The following is a 20,445-nucleotide window of genomic DNA, read 5'->3' on the forward strand; positions in this document are numbered from 1 at the left end:
TCCGGAATCTTCTCTTGGGTGCTTGTCCCATTTCTGCATATTCCAACAGATGGACCCAAAACCCTGGGAGACCGGAGTGCCCCCACTTCCCACCACCCCAGGGCTGCCCAGACCTGCGTTCCCGCCCTGCTGAGGCCTTCCACAGCCCTCAGGACCCTCCACCATCCAGCCCCTCTGGCTCCCACAGCATCCCTGACCCAAGCCACTGGGCAGCCTGCCTGTGGTGTCCTGCCGCCACCCCCACCCCCAACATCTTCCTCCTCCTCTTCCACTCAGCGGGGTCCCAGCTCTCCTAACACCCTGCAGCCTGCTCCCAAGAATTTGCTGCTTCCAGCGCTTTCCATGGACTGAGGGTCAGGACGGGTGGTGTGTGGCAGCCTCCCTTAGTAGCGCCTCCCACCATCTGCCTGTCCCTCTCCCACCCTGGCGCCCATCACCTTGGGCATTCCTTTCGTGCCCTGAGGCCTCAGTTCAGCCTTGTTACTGTCCTCCCCATCCATGTCGTCACCGTGTCCAGCTACCTGTCCTTCCCTTTCTGCCACCCACACATGCCACACACCACGACACACCTTTCCCTTGTCCCCAGAAGGGCTCACCTTTGAAATCTTCACCTCACTTCCTGCTCTCCGGCCACCCTCTGCCCTGTCCAGATCCTCCCGGATGTCCCTCCTGTGCCTTCTCTGGAACTCTGGCTTCTGACCTCCTTCCTCTCTGCTCCTGGATGGCCCAACCGCCCCCAGGTACCCACCTCCTCCCCTTGTGCACCTTGCCAGCCATCCTCCTGGCCAGACTCCAGCCATAAGCAATGGGTACGTCCATCTCCTGCGCCTGGACCCAGCCTTGGGAGACAACATTCCCCGTGGTCCCCAGGCTCTAGCCTCGGCTTGCCCAGCCCTGTGAGTCAGCCCTTGCCTGCTCTCCCGGGGCTGCCCTCCTACCTTCCCTCTGCCCACCTTCCCGATGGGCCACCCTCCAGCTCCCTGCTTGCTCCTTGGCCTTGCAGGCCAGATACCTTCAGATGGCCACTCCGTCAGCTTTGGCCTTGGACCAACACCCCACCCCCATCCCCTGCCCCTCTGGTGCCAGGAGGCGGCCTGGGCCTCCTGCCCCCTTGGCTCCGGAGTCCACCCTCTCCTGTCTCCTAACGGCCCTCACTTGGTCAGTGATGCTCTCTCCTTCTCTGGGTGTCACCCCCTTACAACGCACTTAGTCGCCCTAGTGTCTCTGACCTTTCAGCCTCATCTCCCCGGCCCGCCCAGCTCCGGCCTGCTGTCCTCTTGGTGCTTCCAGTGCTCTGCTCCCCAGCCTCCCCAGCGCAGCCGCCGGCCCCGCCACACCCGGCCTGGCCCCCGGCCACCTTCATGGCAGGAAATGAGGGTGGGCACTGCCCACCTCGTTCCCCACGCGGAGGGCACTCGGAGCGCTCTTGACTGTTGGCAGTTGGCGTTAGAGAACAGGCAGACGAGTCTCTGCCTGCGGGCCTCTCCTCTCCTTCCTCTCTCTTGGGAACCAGCTACCCAGAGGGCGGAAACTCTCACGTCCTCAATGGGGGAAGCCAGCCGCCGTCGGGCCCACTGGTTTGTCCCGCAGCTGGGTGCCTGCCAGCAGCCAAGTCTGGCCAATCCTCTCTCAAGAGCCCAGCACGCCTCTCTCTCTCTCTCTCTCTCAAATAAATAAAATCTTAAAAAACCCTCACTGAATCAAACCCATAGCAAGGGACCCGGGGTCCTGCCTCGCTCCCACCGAGTGACCCTGGGCTCGTCTCTGCTCCTCTCCTTGTTTCGTCACAGGCCACTCGGTGACAGTGATGGTTAGCACTTGGTTAACCATTAACCATGACCATCGGCCCCTAAGTGTCGCCACAGCCCGGCGAGGCACCTCATGACCCCAGTCTGGCAGATGAGGAGACTGAGGCAAGGAGCCCGGCGCTCCCAGGGAGATCCTGGCGGGTCTGTGCAGCCTCTGCCCTTGTCCCGGGTTCTCGCGGGAGCCTCACCCCCTGCGAAGGACGGTGCCCTCCAGCGCTGCCCTCAGAGGAGCTGGTGAGTGGCAGCTCTCACTCCCCCTCAGGCCTCTTTCCCGCCAGCGGGGGTCCAGGGCCCGTGCCCCCCACATCCCGGGGGCCCCCACAGCCCAGGCCCGCCAGGAAGGGCTGTCCGGGGCGGCGGGCGTCCTGCGCCACAGGCTGGCACGACGGGCCACGGGCCGTGCTTGGGCTCTGCGGCCACCAAGCAGCTGCTGGCGGCGAGGCGCCTGCACGAGGAGTCAGGCCCCCCGAACCTGCTTCCCTCTGCCCAGCGGCCCCTGGCCCTCACCCTCTCTCCCCTGCCACACGCCCCGAGGGCCAAGGCTCCGCGCTCTTTCTGGGTCACCTTCCATTCCCGCCTCTCGCCTGGGGAGGCTGAGCGGGAGTCAGGTTTCCTGGAAGGTTTAGAGAAAGCTCCCTGGAGAGGTTTAGGCCCCAGAAGCGAGTCCGGTTCTGTCGTGTGAGTCTAAGTTGATTTACCAAAACCAAACCAAGAGAAGAGTTGGTGTCGTACCCCAGGACAGAGCATGGCATCCTGTGATCGAGGCAAAGGCTCTCAGCCCCTTCCCACGTTTCTGCCCGGAATGCTCCACTGCTCCCAGGTGGCCCTTGTCAGTGAGGGCCTGGGGTCAGGCCTGCCTTTGATCCCGGGTCACCTGGACCAGCCATGGACCCTCCGTGTCTCGGAGCCTCGGTTCCTACATCTCAGAACAGGGAAGGACACTCATATTCTTCGGGTCACTGTGAGAAGTGAGATCACGTTCATAGAAGCTTCCAGCTCCTGGCCACGCTCAGCGCTGCTGGACACTCGCGAGCGCTCCCGTCTGCCCGTGTCCACGATGGAGCGCCCGTCACGGGCCAGGCGCTGGGCCAGGCTCCGGCACGTCATCAGTGAGCTGGACAGACAGTCCCTGACTCGCAGGTTTACGGTGTAGCGCGGGGGGCAGATAGTAAACAAACTCCCACCTAGATCAGTGCCCCCCGAGCTGAGGCCAGGACCACGGGAAACAGTGACTAGCGTCTCAGGTCTCTCCGTCCGCCACTGAGAGGTCGTCGGGGGGGCGGGACCCCCTCAACCTAGGGGATGAAATGAGTGATTTTTAACTCTGCAGCTTTTGTAAATAAAGCTGTGGAGAAGGTGCCTGTCTCCAAAGCAGCTCCTTATTTGCCCACTTGCTGCCATTCTACTCCTAGCGCCAGGCCTGCAGACTGGGGGGCGCTCTCCTGAGGAAGCCGGGAGAACCCTCCCCCCCACACCTGCCTGCCCGCTCCGCCGCCCAGGGGTCCCCAGCAGGCCTCTTACGACGGGAAGAGTTGTGCCCTGGGGCAAGAGTGAACGTGACAGTAGGCAGAGCCCAGGCCGCTGTTCATCCCAGGAGACGGGCCCCCAGGACCCTGCACACCCCAAGGCCTCCCTTACTCCACAAACAGGGCGTGGGGCGGAGTGAGACGAACTAGACGGGCCGGTGGTTAGGAGGGTTAATTTTGTGTCAGCTTGGCCATGGGGTGCCCAGAAGTCTGGCAACAGTGCTATCTGGGTGTCTGTGAGGGTGCTTCCAGATGAGGTTAGCGTGGGAATGGAGGGACGGGGTACAGCAGGTACTCCCCAGGGTGGGGTGCGGGTACAGTCCCAACTGTGAGGTTCGGAATAGAACAAAAAAGGCAGAGGAAGGGAAAATGGACTCTCTGCCTGACCGTCTGAGCTGGAACACGGATCTTCCCCTGAGCTGGGAGAGTGTCCGCTCTCAGCTGCTCGTTGCATCACGGGCTCCCCTGGGTTCTTGGGTTTTCGGGCTCGGACTGGAACTACACCAGCTGTCCTGGGTCTGCAGCTGACAGCGGATCGCAGGACTGCTCAGCCTCCATAACCGTGTGAGCCAATTCCTCATGATATACACAGGGTAACATATGTCGTACCTGTGAGTATGCGTGGACATACAGATACGTATCCACACAACACAGTTGTCAAACTTTTCAGTCTAACTACAGGTGAGCCGCACTGAGGGATTTTCAGGCCTGAGGCAGAGGCCGGAGAGGGAAGCCAGGAGGCTGAGATGTGAGTGGGGGGAAGCAGAGTAGCATGAGCCACGGGCCCCACGCTGGAGGAAAGACGGCTGAGGAGAAGCCCAGGTGGGGGTCTCCAGGTGGGGGGGTCAGGGCAGAGCTGCCAGGCCAGGTGCCCGAGCGCACCATGAACAGCTCTCCCGTGCCAGCTAGAGGAATCCCTGGGAGAAGACCAAAGATGTGGATGGGAGGCCAATGGAAGAGTCCAGAAGCAGCAGCTGGCCTTTTTGTTCAGGAAAATACATCAAGGACTGGGAGAAAGGGGATGAGTGCCTTGTGAGGCAGCGAGCATTTGTCACTACAAGTGAACCATGGAAGTGTTCTCTGCTCCAGAAAAGTCTACGAGCTGCACGAGCTTCGGGCAAGGCTTAATCCAGCGGCTCGATGTCTGAATCCACCGAATCTTTCTCTTCTCCTTGCCTTCCATGATGCTGACTCCTTCCAAAGGCTGACCCCTCCGGTGCTCACGAGATAGATGCCAGCAGCTCGGAGTGGTGTGGCTGATGCCCCTCAAATCCCATGGCAGGAAAGTGGCATGGCCAAGAGCGAACTGGAAGTTGGGGCACTGCCACCGACAGCATGGAGACATGGGAGCCAAGTGGCCAAGGGCGGCACAGGTCGCCTGTGAGGGTCATCCATGAGGGAGGGCCTCCTGTCCTGACAAAGTGAGGCTGGCTGACTTCTCAGGTCCCTTCCAACCTAGGGATCCTGTGATTGTAAGCAGGGGGACACACACTGTCTGACGCCCAGCGGTTCAGGAGGGCAAGGGAGGTACACGTGGCTTTGGCCACAGCTGCTCCATGCCTCCTCGGACCAAGGCTTGCATCCAGCAGCCACTTCAAGGTGACCTGCCTGGGACACAGCCTCACTGGCCTCTGGGAACTGGGTTGGCTTCCTGTACTTCCCACGTTCCCCAGACCACACTCTTCACTGGGGAGCTGAACTAGGTCACCGCCAAAGTCCCTGCAGTACTTGGATTGCTCTCAATTTCCTCCTGCCCCACCAGGGTCCTTTGGTCCGGTTGCTGGGAGAACTGCAGCTTTCCCAGCATTGAGGATTATGTAATCCTGACTTCTCAGACGTGTGGGCAGCTTCAGGGCTGTAGACAACAGTTCATTCACCTGAGCTGAGCTCGCCATGCTGGTGACAAGTCTGGATAATTCCCACGGCAGAAGAGCTGGGGTGAGGCCAAAGATGGGCCTCTACATTGGCTTTTAGGTTTGTTTTTTCATGTTTACTTTTGAAAGAACAGCTACCATGCGGGCGGACCTCAACTTTTCCCCAGACTGTGGGCTCCTTCCATACGGAGCAGTCCCTGAACACACTGCCATCGGTCACCACCCAAGCCCTTTCCTTTGTTCCCCTGTTCATCGAGGCCCCAACGGGAATCACGGACCCTCCCTCGCAGGAAGGGCTGTAAAGCCAGGGGGGTGCAGGGGCCCCGCTGGCGGACCTCAGATCAGGCCACATCTCCGAGAACAGCAGGAAGAACTCAGCCAGTCCCTCGGCTTGAGCAGGACCCCAGGGCAGGAATGGCGGCTAGAATACCGGCATTATATCCATTTCTCTCATAACCTGCAGGGGAGGCTGTGCACATTTAAATAGGACTTCAAACCACCTGTAAAGCCACTATTTTGTTGAACTGGTTTTATTTCGATTTTACAGAAACCTGATTGAAGTATGTAATTGTAAGTCCAGTAACAATTCTACAAAAATGTACATACGATGCCGGAGTGCCTTAAAAGCAACTAATACCATATTCTTGTTTTGCATAAAACATGCATTTATATCAACTGCCACATGTTGGCCAAAATCCGTCTCCACAAAAAGAGACCGTCCGTTGCGGTCAGTAAGAAAACTAGCTGTGAACATAGGTTAAAAAACAAAAACAAAAAAAGAGGTTTTCTGGTTAATGTAAAAGAAGGATCAGTCCCTTTCTAGAGGAGCCTTTCGGCCCTGGGAGACGTGTACTCTGTGCTGCCCGGGAAGCGCACGGTCTCCGAGACGTGGCCCTGACCTGTCCCGGGAGCCAGGAACCTCGTGGCAGTTGAAGCCGGGACCCTGCGGCCACCGCGGCGCCCTGGCGCACCCCTGCACGGGGCGAGGAGTCCTCAGACTCGGACACGAGCTCCCAAGCTGGGACCTGCCCGCCATCTGAGAGGTGCCCTGAGCTTGGCCACCCAGCCTTTCTGCAAGGCCAGCGCAGGGCACAGAAGCATCTCCTGTGACCACAGGACCTCCCAGCCCCACACATCACTCTTCGTGGGGATCTGGAATTAGGCGGCTTGATGCAGAAAACCAGGGGCTGGACCATTTCTTTGAGGCCCTGATGTTCCCCAGGCCGAGTTCATCTCATCCAGGGACTGGTATTTGCCACTGCTGGACACACGAAGGGAAATTAATGTACCCTTGCGGCCCCGAAGCCCCGATGCTTAGAGTCACATACCTTAAAGCGTGTCATCTCTTGTCAGCAGAGACCATGTCGCTCTGGAGGGAGAGCAACCGAGGGCTCTGTGTTTATCAAAGGTGTTTTCCGCATCGCCTGAGGGCCGTCAAGAGATTTCATACCAACTGAAAGGACTTCCCCTCAAATATGGGGTTTTATACACCATCCACAAGGTTCTTCAAAAGCAGATCTCACGGTCATTAGAGAACCAGCTGTGGACGTTTACGTTTATTTACACAAAGCTCATCATTCGTGCAGCCTAGGGCCTAGTTTGGAATCTCTTACACACCGTCTGCCTCTTCCGAAACAGGGCACTCACCGCCCTGGCTCGCTACAAGTAAGCTAAACCAGTATCTTTCTCCTTCAACACAGATTTTAGGGGGAAAATAATAATTTACTAGGGTTCTAAGAACATTTTCATAACAGAACGATATCAAAATAGGTCCGTTTTCACTATATGCTTATGAATATCCCTGATAATATAAAGAAATCCAGAGGACTTTGTAAACCACCAAGATTTCACAGGGTAGTACCCGGTCTGTTTTCTAGGCAGCAGAAGAGGGACTAGTACACTGGCGAGTTTTCTCCAGGAAGCCCTGCGAGCACTACAGTACTGAAATTCGAATATTCTAGTGCCAGGAGAACTGTGAATGACATTTTCACTTGAAATTTATTAGTAAAAATCATAACAAAGGTTGGCTTCCTTGATCCTGCCATCGGCCAACCTCCCTGCCTGCGAAAGACATCCAGCCCAGAAAACCATCGGCCCCTGGCTCCACTGGAGGCCGGGCCCAGGAGAAGCAAGTATCCAGACGCCTCTGAGCAGCGACCACACTGGAGAAAGCAAGGATGTGGGAGAAGAGGCAGAGACCAGGCCTGAGGAAGCGCTGACCCAAGGCACCACGATCAGAGGGGTGAGGGACCTAGAGGGGTTCTGGCGGACAGGAAGAGGGCTCCCGCCGTGCCCCGCAGAGCAGGTCCCGGGAGACAACAGCTCTGTGGCAGGGGAGACACGTTCAGGAGTTAAAGAACAAATCATTAGCAAAGAAACTAGTTTACTTTCTCAAAACTAAACCAAACTGCTTACAACTTAGAAGCAAATAACCTGGGGGTTGTCCGGTGGTCGGGCGGCGGGCCTGCTCTGGGGAGAGAGCTGCGGTTAGCGGAGTCAGAGGGCGCCGGCTGTGAAATCAGCACCCACACTGCGGCTACTGTAGTTAAGGAGGAAAGGAAGCTCGAGGCCGGAGCGGGACCAGACGTGAGACACGCCTCTTTTATTCCCGGCGCGGCACCCCGCACTCTAGCTGCAGTAGTACTGCATGCCGTCCACTCGTCGTCTCTTCTTTGACTGAAATTCTTCGAAGAACTGCTGGATGTCCTCTCTCTTCACAACCTGTTGATGAAAAGCACGGATCAGGAAGGGGATGTGCCTTTCCGCACGGCAATCGCCGGTCACGAGATTCACAAACAAGGCCGACGGTTCAGCTGGGAAGAATGCTCTTAACGTGGAATTAATCACACTGGCTCCATCTCCTAGACGCGGGCCTGGCAGGGGTCCCACAGCTAAGAGGAAGCACAGAGCCGGTGCCGAGCGCGGGTTCCACTGCCCACGGGGCGTCCTCATGAGAAATGATAAAAAGCACCTACCTAACAGGGTCGTTGGCAGATCAGATCAGATCGGATCAAACACTGCCCGGCACAGAGTAAGTTCTTAATAAACATTAGTTGCCGGCACCTGGGGGGCTCCATCGGTGAAGCGTCTGCCTTCGGCTCAGGTCATGATCTCAGGGCCTTGGGGTGGAGCCCCACATTGCGCTCCCTGCTCTGCGGGGAGTCTGCTGCTCCCTCTCCCTCTGTCCCTCCCCCCGGTTCGTGCCCTCTCTCTCTCTCTCTCTCTCAAATGAATAAATAACATCTTTAAAAGAAAAACCAAAACCATGAGTTGAAAAGAAAGTGGCAGAGTCAGCATACAGCTGAGCACCCAAAGGTCTCCCCAGACCACCGCCCTCTCTTGTGACCACAGCTGTCTCTTGGGAATGTCCTCCAGCTCTGTGTGAGTGCCCAAAGAAAACAAAGTCTGTTTTGCTTTGAGATTTGTGTTTTCCTCTTTACTGAAAAAAACTCTGCCCTTTCATGAATCCAAAATTAGAAATGTTCGCTACATAAAAAGAATAATCGGCCAAAAATAAAGAAGCACGACTCTTAGTAAACAGACTATCCATTTCATGCAATGAGAAATTTATCTCCCATTTCACTGGGAAAAGGATTATTAGAGCATTATACAAAGGTATTTATGACATTAGCAAAATAAAAGATGAGAAATAAGAAAATAAGACAAAGGGACAATATGGATGAAAAAGTAAAGTGGGACAACCCGGAAGGAGTCCCCGCTCGCCCCAAGAATGTCTAGCCAGCTGATCTGACCTCCCAACTGCCACATGAAGTCCATCAAAACAGACAGGTTTGTGAATTTTCTTTTTAATTACATTCTTATTGTTATGAAGGAATGAAGGTCGGGCAGGGAGAGGAAGGGAAAGAGAAAGAAAAAAAGAAAGCACGGGGAATGCACGTGAGCAAGAGCGAGAGAGGGAAAAGATAAGAAAGTGGATAAATACTTGCCCATAAAGTGAAACTCTCCCCCTCGCTTCCCAAGGGTAGTGCCGCTAACGTATACAAACCAGCCCTGCCAACTTGCACGACTTCCTTGGGGTGAGATAAGATACCTACTAATCCTCTAACTAGAACAACCCAGACTAGTAACTGATACACCAGCTTCACAGGCACCAAGGGTGAGGAATCAGAAGCTGTAACAGAGTCAGGATCTAGGTGACTAATCTACTCGAGACGCTGAAGCTCAAAGCTCTAATGTATTTGCTACGTGGCTTGGAAATTCACACTTAAAAATGTTACTACATAGGACCTTTGGGAATTCCAATCTGAAGGAACCGTCCCTACGTTGGATCACAACACTGAACACCGAAAGGCAATAAAAGAAAAGAATTTTTCCTGCAAGGATGCTGGGAGAGGTGACCTCTAAGCACGCAAATTAGAGTGTGTGCAATTTTAAGCTTCCAGACGCTCAAATGGTCAAAGCCAACATGCAGAGTAGAAATGTTAAAGAATAAATATTAGGGTTCAATAATAAACCATTTTATTGGTTTGTCTCAGACATTTTGTAGTTTCTAAGTGTTCTTTCTTTTATAGCCAGACACAAACATAAAATAAAAGGCAGTCCATCATCCAAGAACATCTAGAACTTCTTATCTTCTCTGGACAAATACAACCAAAGCAGATTAACCTTATTGCAGCTTAAGGTGCTTACTTGTTTCTGTAAAGATCTAGTTAGTAATGCCATAGAACACTGATTTCCCTTAGTTCTGCCTGTATTCACCTGCCAAGGATCCAGTTTAAGATACACGGTCATTTCTTCACCCAAGAAAATAAACAGTTTATTCAGAACATATGGGGCTATGAAAAAAATTCTTTAACTCAACCTACCGTGCCTTCATCAGCAAATCTCTTGAGATAGTCTTTCAGTTCAGTCTTCAAGTCATTGTATTCTAAATCAAAACAACAAAAAAGGTAGTAAACTTTAGACAACTCATTTGCTTTTAGAAACAAAGCACTTCTTTCCCACTAACATTTGAGTTTGTTAATACTTTAACTTCTTCTCTGAGTGAAACATGCATAAACACTTGCTCCCATGGGGGGCCTGGGTGGTGTAGTCAGTTGTGCGTCCAACTCGGTTTCGGCTCAGGTCATGATCTCAGGGTTGTGGGATCAAGCCCCACGTCTCTGCTCAGAGTCCACTTGAGAGTCTCTCTCCCTCTCCCTCTGCCCCTCCTGTTCATGCTCTCTCTAAAATAAATAAATTGAAATAAATTTAAAAAAAAAGAAAGAAACTTGTTCCCAATTTCTCCCAAGTTCTTTCATTTTGATATCTAGGACCCTACTTATTTAAAAAAACAAAAAAACAACAAAAACTCAAAAAAAAAAAAAAATCCTCAGGCCCAAAAAGAGTAGCTAAGAATTTTTTTTAAGATTATTTATTAATTTATTTATTTGAGAGAGAGAGAACACAAGCGGCATGAGGGGCAGAGGGAGAAGCAGACACCCCGAAGAGCAGGGAGCCGGATGTGGGGCTCGGTCCTGGGACTCCAGGATCATGACCTGAGCCAAAGGCAGACGCTCAACCGACTGAGCCACCCACGTGCCCCAGCTAAGAATTTTTTAAAGGGCTTCCTACCTCTCTGGAATCCTAATAGTTGCAATAATCTTGGACTTGTCAAACATTAAGTTTTAAAACTCATTCACTCACTTACTAGTTTCTATTATGTATGAGGCACCCTGAGGGCTACAAAATCTTTCAGATGCAGCCTCCATCCTCAAAATGCTTTTAGTCTAATAGACGCAAAGGAAATTCATCAAATAGTTAAAAATAAAAGACAGAAATGATCACTGCCCCCAAGGTGGTGGCATCCGAGCAGAGACCAGCCGCGATGGAAACGTCTAAAATCAGCTGGGCACGCTGGGGGGGAGTCTGTAAAGGCCTGCCATGAAGGGTTTAGGGATATTGTCCCTCTGGTGGTTTCCTGGAGCAACCTGAACGACTGTCAAAGAGAGGACCTGTAATGTTCCATGAAAACTATTTCAACGGATGGAAAAAAAATATTGATTTTCTATTATTCCTTACTCATGCATCTACCATGAATCAAAAAAGCACATGTCAAGGTTTCTCAAGCACATGATGCTTCTAGCACTGAACTCTGACTCAGTGGTAACAACGGCTAAATACCCAGCAACACTACAATTAGGCAAGTGTAATGGAAGGCTACTTTGTAATTCCAATTTTAAACTGTTTGTATTAAATGAAAACAACAGGTTTTAGTGGTCCCCTCTATACATATTTTAAGAGCAAAGGAAACCTTATGAACTTCGTGAATTTTTGTTGAAACAGCATTTACCACAAATAAGTTCCACTTGCTGGACTCTGTCCATGCTGTTAAGGGTGTCCATTAAAGGGTCTCTCCTGTCAGCTGCCTGGTCGACCTTGCCCTTGTTTTCATAAGCCAGAACTGTGTCATATTCATCTGTCAGGAACAGGACATCTAGCTCGCCATACATTTTCTTCAAAAAATAAAACCGGTTTCCTATTAGAACTGTAGGTCATTCTCAGAAAGTCAACTTCATGAGAATCACTAAAAATTTATTTAATGTTTTCAGATTAGCTGCCAGAAAACCTGAGCCTACAGAATTGCTTGAGTGACTTATTCCTCTTGCCCAAATCTCTTTTAGGAATCTCCCAACTTCCCAGTAGGTATTGTACGGTCTAAATAGATCTTTATTTTAAAACCACTGACTTACTGTAACTTTCAGGAAAATTTTTACTTCCAAGCAAATGCTATGACATAAAAAAAGAGAAGAATGTCTATTTTCCATTAAAATGAAGATTAATAAATAAAAAGTACTACATAATTCTTAATTTCTCCCACGAGCATTCTCCCACTGCAAGTAGCAGTTCATAAATTTGCTTAATATAAAATATTTTAGAGTTCTCTACAGTCCTAGCACCACTTTCATAAACACATTTTTCAGATGGGCCTGCCTGCGGCCTCGGTCCGTGATAACCACAGTCACGGCGACCCCGATCAGGTACTCACCATACAGTCTTTGCAGGTACATAACTTGCTGCGCCAGTTCACGGGCCAATAGGTGGCAGTATCTTTCTTTAGAAACTGCTTGGCATTAAGCTCTTGAAGTCTGCAGCCAGCCTGTGATTCCATGTTGAGATGTTGATTCTTAAATGCTGTCTAAAAAAAAAATTAAATTTTGAAGTGTGTTTTTTTACACTATCACAGTTTTCACAGACTTTTTTTTAGACTATAGAGGGGAATTTCTTTTTTTTTTTTTTTAAAGATTTTATTTATTTATTCGACAGAGATAGAGACAGCCAGCGAGAGAGGGAACACAAGCAGGGGGAGTGGGAGAAGAAGAAGCAGGCTCATAGCGGAAGAGCCTGATGTGGGGCTTGATCCCGGATCGCCGGGATCACGCCCTGAGCCGAAGGCAGACGCTTAACCGCTGTGCCACCCAGGCGCCCCTAGAGGGGAATTTCTTTAGGCAAAGGGTACAGCTGACATCCACAGCTGCGGAGCTCCCAGAATTAATTTTGCTTAAGCTTTCTTTCTTTCATGGCAAATACTTCGTATGTTACCTGGAGATCAGGTTCAGAACTTGAGCTGGTACATGGTTCATTAGTCTGCTCTGCTTTAACTTCCTTGACAGCATCCTTTCCACGTTCTGGAACATCCTCTTTGAGGGTACTATCTTGATGATCTCCATTTTCGGGTTTGATGACTTCCAGATCACCTATTCCATCAACATTCAGCACTAACCCATCATCCTCTGCAGATACTTTGGTTACTGTGGGTTCAATGAAAAGAAACACACACATATCCACAGATCTCTTCAATGGTGAAGTCACTTAGACTAATTCAAAAATATTTCAGAATCTGGAAAAAGAGTCTCAACTTTATCTCTGGAATAAACAGAAAGGAATTATCAACTCTTTTAGCTTATGCCTACCTAATGCTGCTCCTCCCTCTCCCTCTGCCTGCCGCTCCCCGCTGCTTTTGCTCTCTTGCTCTCTCTCTGGCAAATAAATAAAATCTTAAAAAAAAAAAAAAAAGAACATTGAGACAAATCAAAAGAGTAAGGTGAGATTTTAGGCACGGCAATGCTGTTTGTGGTTCTTATGGTAAAATGTTCCCTAAAGGTGAGAAGGGCAGACATTATGAGGTCAGAGGCGCAGACACTATGAGTAACTGCCACGCTAAAAATAAATTAAGTAACACATTTGCATTACCAGTAAAATAAAATATTTATTGCCTCAAGACCATTCATTGCTGATCAGTGTTTCAGGCCCATTTCTTAGTGTATACTGAAAGCACTAGGCAGCAAAGCGTAGCCCGGCCCGCCCGACCAACAGCATGTCTTCCATTTAAGAACAACTTCTTTTGGTTGTATTTATCTTTCAAAGTCCCATTCAAAAACTTCCTCCTCCGTTTTCCCTAATTCTGGTCTCATCCGGCCTCTGTGTCAAGCTATTTAAGTACAAATTTGTTCTTGTTTGTCTCCCCACCGGTCTATAAGCACCTTTTTCTATACCTCAGAGTCCCATTAAAAACAGTTGCTGAAAGAGTCTTAACCATAGGAAACAAACTGAGGGTTGCTGGAGGGGAAGAAGGTGAGGGGCTGGGGTAACTGGCTGACGGGCACGAAGGAGGGCCCGTGATGTAATGAGCACTGGGTGTTATATAAGACTGATCAATCCCTGACCTCTACCTCTGAAACTAATAATACACTCTAAGTTAATTAATTGAATTTAAATTAAAAAAAAAAAAACAGTTGCTAAAAATTCTGGACTGAACACAGAAATGTCACGAGCCCATTTGTGGCACCACAGACACCTACCCGCCAGCTGTGCAGCGTAAGCCCACAGGAAGGAACAGCGCTTCATACAAGCCTGGCACACCATCTCCTGGAAATCGCCACTCTCGGGGGGAATGGCACCAAGATGCTGTGAATACAGGAAACCGAGTATTTTTCTTGCAGTCTCCAAGTTGTCCGAGATGCTCATTATTTAATAAAAAATTTTGCAATAGAACACTGATCATATCCTTCTAGTTTCGTTTTGGAAGAGTAATTGTAAGGTAAAATATCACACAATTCAAAAAGGAAAGATCTTTTCTCTTTTTGTGAAGACAATGGCTTTAAAAGGTGAAAGCTTTCCTTACCCTCCCGTGGAACCAGTCTTCACAGACCGCACACTGGATCATCTCGTCCGGAATCTAACACGGAAACGCAGTTGGCATGTTAATGATTACAGTGAATTCTGGGACACAGAAGTAAATCTGGCAAACAGCAGAACTAGATACTGAATAATTCTCTACCGAGTCTGTGAGACTGCTATCCACGGGACAGGGAGAGCTAGCGGGTCATGGGGCCAGCGAAGCTCGCTCTCCAGGAACTGGTTTGGAGAAGGGTTACATTGAGAGGAGCACTTTGGAAGCAACCGTCAAAGTTCGTTCACTTCGGTTATTTGGCATCTGACTCTCACAAAACTTTGTAAGTAACAGCTTCTCGTTTTATCCGTAAACTAAGGCCCAGGGAGGTTAAGATGAATTGACCAATGTAGAATGTGGCAACCCCATATTCTTCAACCCCTTCATTTTACTCAGACTGAAAAGTAAATATCATAAACAGTCTTTTGATAATACGGACAGCAACAACTCCCCTAACCTGAATTGGCTAAATAATCAAATAATTAAATTCTGGCCCTAGGAAAATGATATACCAAAGGGCACAGACTGTTTTTGGAATGGTTTTCTTTTCATGTCCAGGCTTTCCTATCTACTGATTGATATCCCAATGTTGTTCGTCTTTTCCCTATTATAACTTCTTAAAGGGGAAAAAAGTATATATATCTTTATGTATGTCCATATGCAGGCCTATACACACACACAATATATATATATATACATATATAGCCGTTTTATTCTTTCTTCTGCCTTCATCAATTTATTCAACATCTTATTTTCGTTATAACACTTTACCCCATACCTTAAAATATCCAGTTTAAGGTTTTATCTTTGTTAACTCAAAGATATCTTCAACTTGTTCCTCTAAATAATTTGGTTCAATAATTACAGTTCCAAGACAACTAGAAAGCAAGGAAGAAGGCAGAAGGCTAATTTTTCTAAACATAAAAGCACTCCTTCAAATCAGTAAATACACAAACAAAAGCCAGTCAAAATATGGGCCAAGAATATGAAAGGACAATTCAGACCGGTTACTACAAATGTCTAATAAACTCATGAAAGATGCATAAAATCACTCATGACCAGGGAAAGGAAATGTTTAAAAGATACTGCTCTTCATCTATGAAGATGGCAAGATTTAAAAAGACTGCTAACATCCAGGCCTGACAAGAGTATGGGGAAAAAGACACTATCACCTACTGTTTGTGACTGAACTCTTTTGGCAGACATGATCGCAATTGTAAATATAAATATCCTATGTCTCACTGGTTCTACCTCTAGGTATCCATAAATACTTGCAGGATTATACTCAGTCATATTACTGTATAAGGATGGTCACTGCAGCTTTCTTTACAATACTGAAAAATGAGACACCACCAGTCTGCGACAGAACATTTAGGTAACTAACTTACAGCACGTCACATTATGAATACTTGGCTGCGATCGGAACAAGGTGGATTTGTGCTGTTTCGCATGGGAAGGTGTCTGTGATATACTGATAAGTGAGAAAAGCAAGCTGCAGAAGTGAATGTACCGACTTTTCACTCTTGTTAAAACGTAACTACAAATCGAAACACGTCCACTTACATGGGCAGAGAAAGAGGTCTAAAAACATATACCCCAAAAAGTGTTAACAGTGGTTATATCTAGGAAGTAAGAAGATGGAGCGAGGAAGAAGAAAAACTCTTTTTAAATTCTGTGTATACTTTTTTTTAATTTTAAATTTTTAAAAATTTTGTATATATTGAAATTTTTAAGAGGATTCAGTCTATACACTCCATTTCTAGTCTTTCAGGGAACAAAGAAGTTGAAGGTCATTTTTTGGACAGTGTTTGGGGGAGTGGAGAAGGCAGGCAATGAGAGAGAGGAAAGAAGAAAGTGCTGGCCTTGAGAAAGTCCTGTCCAATATTTCATTCTCATGGTGTAGAGATCTGTACCAGTTACAGCTCCAGCCCAGATTCTAAGAAAGGATAGAGCTAGAATCCTCTCACAATCCCCAAATCCCCTCTGAATAGCTATGGAGATCCAGACTGGATAATAGGCTGAGGAGCGAAGGCTAGAGGTATTAACCTCCAATTAACCTCCAATTCTCTTACCTCATCATCAGGATCAGGATAAGGTCTCTTACAAATGCAGTACAATCCAAAAAAGTTATCATTGTATTTATTGCCAGAATTTATCTTTGCTTTGTCCTGAAAGAGATTAATGTTAATATATAATATGATCTAATTTTAACTATAATTTCAGGCATCATGAAAGTATAAATTATCATAAATATCGTACAAATATCATGCATATGACATATATTAAATTACATTTATAATACATCATCAGTGTGATATAGTAAGATAAATAACATGAATATAATAAAATATCATAAATATCATAAATTTCCTGTTGCATGAAGTCAATGCATTCAATCAATTTCTCCATTAAATATCTTCCTGCCAAAAGTTGGTCTTTAACTTGCAAAGTACAAAGAAAAAGAATTCACTCCTATTAAAAGGATACTTTTTCCAGGATACAGAGAATAAACAAAATTAATTTTTCGTACCTTCTTTGTAGTAATTGGGGGAAACAAAAAACATCCATAACAAAATGCTGATAAAATTTAATTATAAATATTAATGATCGACCTATGTAAATAAACATTGGCCTAGACTTTCGAAGTACTTCTTAATGCCCAGCTGTGATAGCCAAAGCTCCCAGGTCACTAGAAGGTAAAAAGCAGGCAAGGAAATTGTCTAAAAATAACTTTCAAAGGAGGGAAATAGCAATCACTAATGAACAATGTAAAATCCCTTACTTTCTACTTAATTTCTGTTGCTTCAGTAAACGTTACTGTGTAAGTATAGTTATTAGCCAAAAAACAGTGAAAAACTCCCTGTGTGCATCTAGCCCACATTCATTATTACCAAGTTTTTTTATTGTTTTTAAAGACATACCCTTTGCTTTAAAAGCCTTAAACTATGAGCACAGCTAACATAATTGAACCTGAGTTACTTTAAAGAACATTCCCACCAAAATCTTTCATATTAATTACAATCTGTAATGCAGGCTCTGAACAGGTTAGTTTTCCAACAAAATAAAAAATGGGATACAGTCTAATACTGATTTGCCTATTTGCAAAGAACAAGCATAAGAACTTCCTTTTTGGAAAATGTATGGTTTTTATCCACTCCGGCAAACATCAATCTCAGCTATTTTCAATGCATTTTTAGTTATGGTGCTTACTTACAGGAAATAATTTGCATTCCAAATTTTTAAACTTGCTGTTTCCACAATCACAACGAAAGTTTCTGGAAAAAATGAGGAAGCGCAGATTTTAATTTTTCTTTTAAATCTAATGAGTTACTCTTTATATTAATATTAGAGCCCCTTCCAATTCGTTTCTAGGATCTAAAAAGTGGCCTTGGTTGCTGTTCATGTGTCCAATTTGAAATTTCTCCAAGCACATAACAATTAAAATATTTAATAACTCTGGAAATTAACATGCACAGAGACAAATGTTTATATCGCACATACATAAACACACAAGTAAAATAATGGCAGAGAAGGATGACCAGTTTCAGTTTATACAATAATCATATTTTAAAAGGCCCTCTGGAAAAACTGTTCTCTCCAGTTACATCATAGAAAACAATTATATTAAATTTTACCAGTACACAACTACTTTAAATGGAAAAACAAGAAAAACAGTACAGGTGGGAAAGAATCCAAACATTTAAAAAGCATTCAGTACCAATCTCCGACTGTCTGTACCTTTTTGTGTACAGCTCAAACAGTTTATGACTTCCATGACATTCATAGCTGCAAGCTAGGCAAATTCCTGCTGGTTCTTCTCCCTCTGGGGTGCAGGTACTACAGGCATATAGTGCTTGTCTCTTTACTGAGCCCTAAAAAAGACAGCCCCAAAATGGAAAGAGAATAATTATACGAGAGGACCAAAACACCATTGCATGTTTCAAATCATTATATATGTTCTAAATTAGTGCTCATTTTCATACATTTTTTTAAAAATGATAGTTTTAAATTCCCAGCCAGCTGAAGATAAGAGTAAGCTGGCCTGCAGCAACATTTTAACACATACAAATATAGGAGAATGTGTCTAGGTTTATGTTCGCAATATCACACTTACAATTTTGGAAAACACTTGTTGACTCCACCAAAGAGAAAATCAATGCATTAAAAGAATCCTTTTGATTTTAGGAGATGCATGCTGAAATATTTAGAGTGTCATGATGTCTACAACTTATATTCAAATGATTCAGGGGAAAAAGTGTGTTATATAGAGAAGAGAGAGAAAACAAATGTGGCAAAAAATGAATACATGGAAGAGGTACACAGGTGTTCATAATATTATTCTTTCAACTTATCTGTAGATTTAAAATTTTTCAAAATTAAAAGTTGAAGGAAAACAGGCAAAACTTTTAGAAATCTTGACAATGGTTACCGTCCCCTAGAAAGCAGGGAGACAGAGAAGCTTCTGGGATGCCCCTAATGTTCTATTTCTTGATCTGGGCGGGGTGGGGGAGTGGGGTAACAGGTACATGAGTATGTTCACTTTTCTCTGCAAGCCATAGACATGCCTTGTGTGATTTTCCACATATTTTACTACAGTAAAAAGAAAAATTTTAGGAAGTCCGTTCTATAAAGCTAACTACATTTCAAGAACAGCTTACACACACTTTTTTTTTTTTTTTTTTTAAGGAAAGCAGAGAAAAGGTTGTTTTGGTGGTGACCAAAAGTTTTAAAATACCAGCCAACATCTGGAACTATCTGTAGATACCAGGTTAATTCAACAATCTAACCACTGTGCAGGGTAAACTCAATTGGTCAACTGATGACAACTGGTATTATGAGCTCAGTCAGCACCACATAAAGGCCCCAAGTCTCTCGCCTCATCCCCCAGTGTTCCACACATCCTCCAGAGTCTAGGTAACTTTCTTCCTACCAAGTCTCACCCCGTGTAGTTTCCTTCTACCCACCTGGCTCCATTTTTGTACCTAGAAATACAGGATGAGTCACCAAACACTACAACGCACCCCCTCAAATTCTGATTCATAACGTCTTCTAAATGCCAAATTTACCCTTCAAGCAAATCCTCTCCTCTCCTCCCCTCCTTTGCCAGTGCCACCTGCTGCCGTGGTTCCGGTCTATTCCCATGGGGGGGGGCGCGGGGGGGGACTGCAAATAGACACTGTACTTGCTTCGTCTCGCCAAAAAAACTACGAGCTAGCACTTGTCAAACTAAATTGTAGAGCATTAGCTGTCAAGGAACCCAGCCTAGGGGGAGATTTTCAAATCCAGAGCTCTCTCCTTTAACTCTGCTTCGACTCTCCCATTCGGTTCCTAATAAACACTCTTAGGATGGGAAAAGTAAGGACAAAGATGTCGGGATCTGAGAGGTCACGGGGACAGTTTATGAAAAGCAGCCGAGGCACCAAGGAGAGACGAGAGAGGAAGGAAAGAGCAGGAGCCCCAGGGCCAAAGCCTGGAGAATCCCGAGGGACCGGACGAAGGAAGACAGGGAGGAGGGGGCCCTGCTGGCCACAGGCTAAGAAGGAGGACCCAGGAGGCTGAGGTTTAAGGGCAGCTGGGCCTGGGACTGAGAAACCTACGACGAACCGCGACCCCGGACCACCACCGGGGAGCCGGGCCACGCGGGCGGGAATAAGGCAAGTCGGGTCGGGAACCGGAGGTTCGGCGGGAGACCGGGGGAAGCGAGGCCCGGGCCGCGCGCCCACCTGCGAGTAGGAGCACTTCTCGGAGTCGCTGCCGCCTAGTACGGCGCACGCCTCGTTCTCCAGCTCCTCGTCCTCCTCTAGAACGTCGACCAACGATACCACGGGCTCCAGCTCCGACTGCCGCCCAGCGGACCCCTCCGCCCCAGCCATCCTCAACTGTCAGCGGGACCGCCGCTCGGCCCGGCGGAGGCGGGAAAAGCGGCTGCCAGAGGCGTGGCCGGAGGAGGCGGGGCCCAATGCTAAGAACCAATCCCAAAGAAGGGAAGAGAAGGAAGGAGGAGGAGCGACTTCCGACAAACGGAAGTCACTCCTCTCCCTTCTCCCGCCTGCGCCCGCCTGCGC

General features: G+C 47.6%; 1 protein-coding gene across 2 annotated transcripts; it reads right to left on the reverse strand.

Moving 5' to 3' along the window:
• Nucleotides 1-5,722: 5,722 nt before the first annotated feature.
• Nucleotides 5,723-20,331, reverse strand: UBR7 (ubiquitin protein ligase E3 component n-recognin 7). 2 transcript variants are annotated; one of them, XM_057318627.1, is made up of 12 exons: nt 20,104-20,318; nt 18,119-18,252; nt 17,595-17,655; nt 16,453-16,548; nt 14,333-14,386; nt 14,010-14,115; nt 13,122-13,205; nt 12,751-12,959; nt 12,197-12,346; nt 11,501-11,663; nt 10,035-10,096; nt 5,723-7,929 (listed from the first exon to the last, which is right to left on the reverse strand). In XM_057318627.1, exons 1-12 carry the CDS (start codon nt 20,251-20,253, stop codon nt 7,837-7,839), a joined length of 1,362 nt encoding a protein of 453 aa, XP_057174610.1. In that variant the 5' UTR covers nt 20,254-20,318; the 3' UTR covers nt 5,723-7,836. The 2 variants fall into 2 exon arrangements, with proteins under 2 accessions (XP_057174610.1, XP_026371194.1); XM_026515409.4 differs by lacking the exon at nt 13,122-13,205 and having other exon boundaries at nt 20,104-20,331.
• Between the last annotated feature and the right edge of the window lie 114 nt (nt 20,332-20,445).

Source organism: Ursus arctos, unplaced genomic scaffold, assembly GCF_023065955.2.
Source record: "Ursus arctos isolate Adak ecotype North America unplaced genomic scaffold, UrsArc2.0 scaffold_25, whole genome shotgun sequence".
NCBI classification, from domain to species: domain Eukaryota; kingdom Metazoa; phylum Chordata; class Mammalia; order Carnivora; family Ursidae; genus Ursus; species Ursus arctos.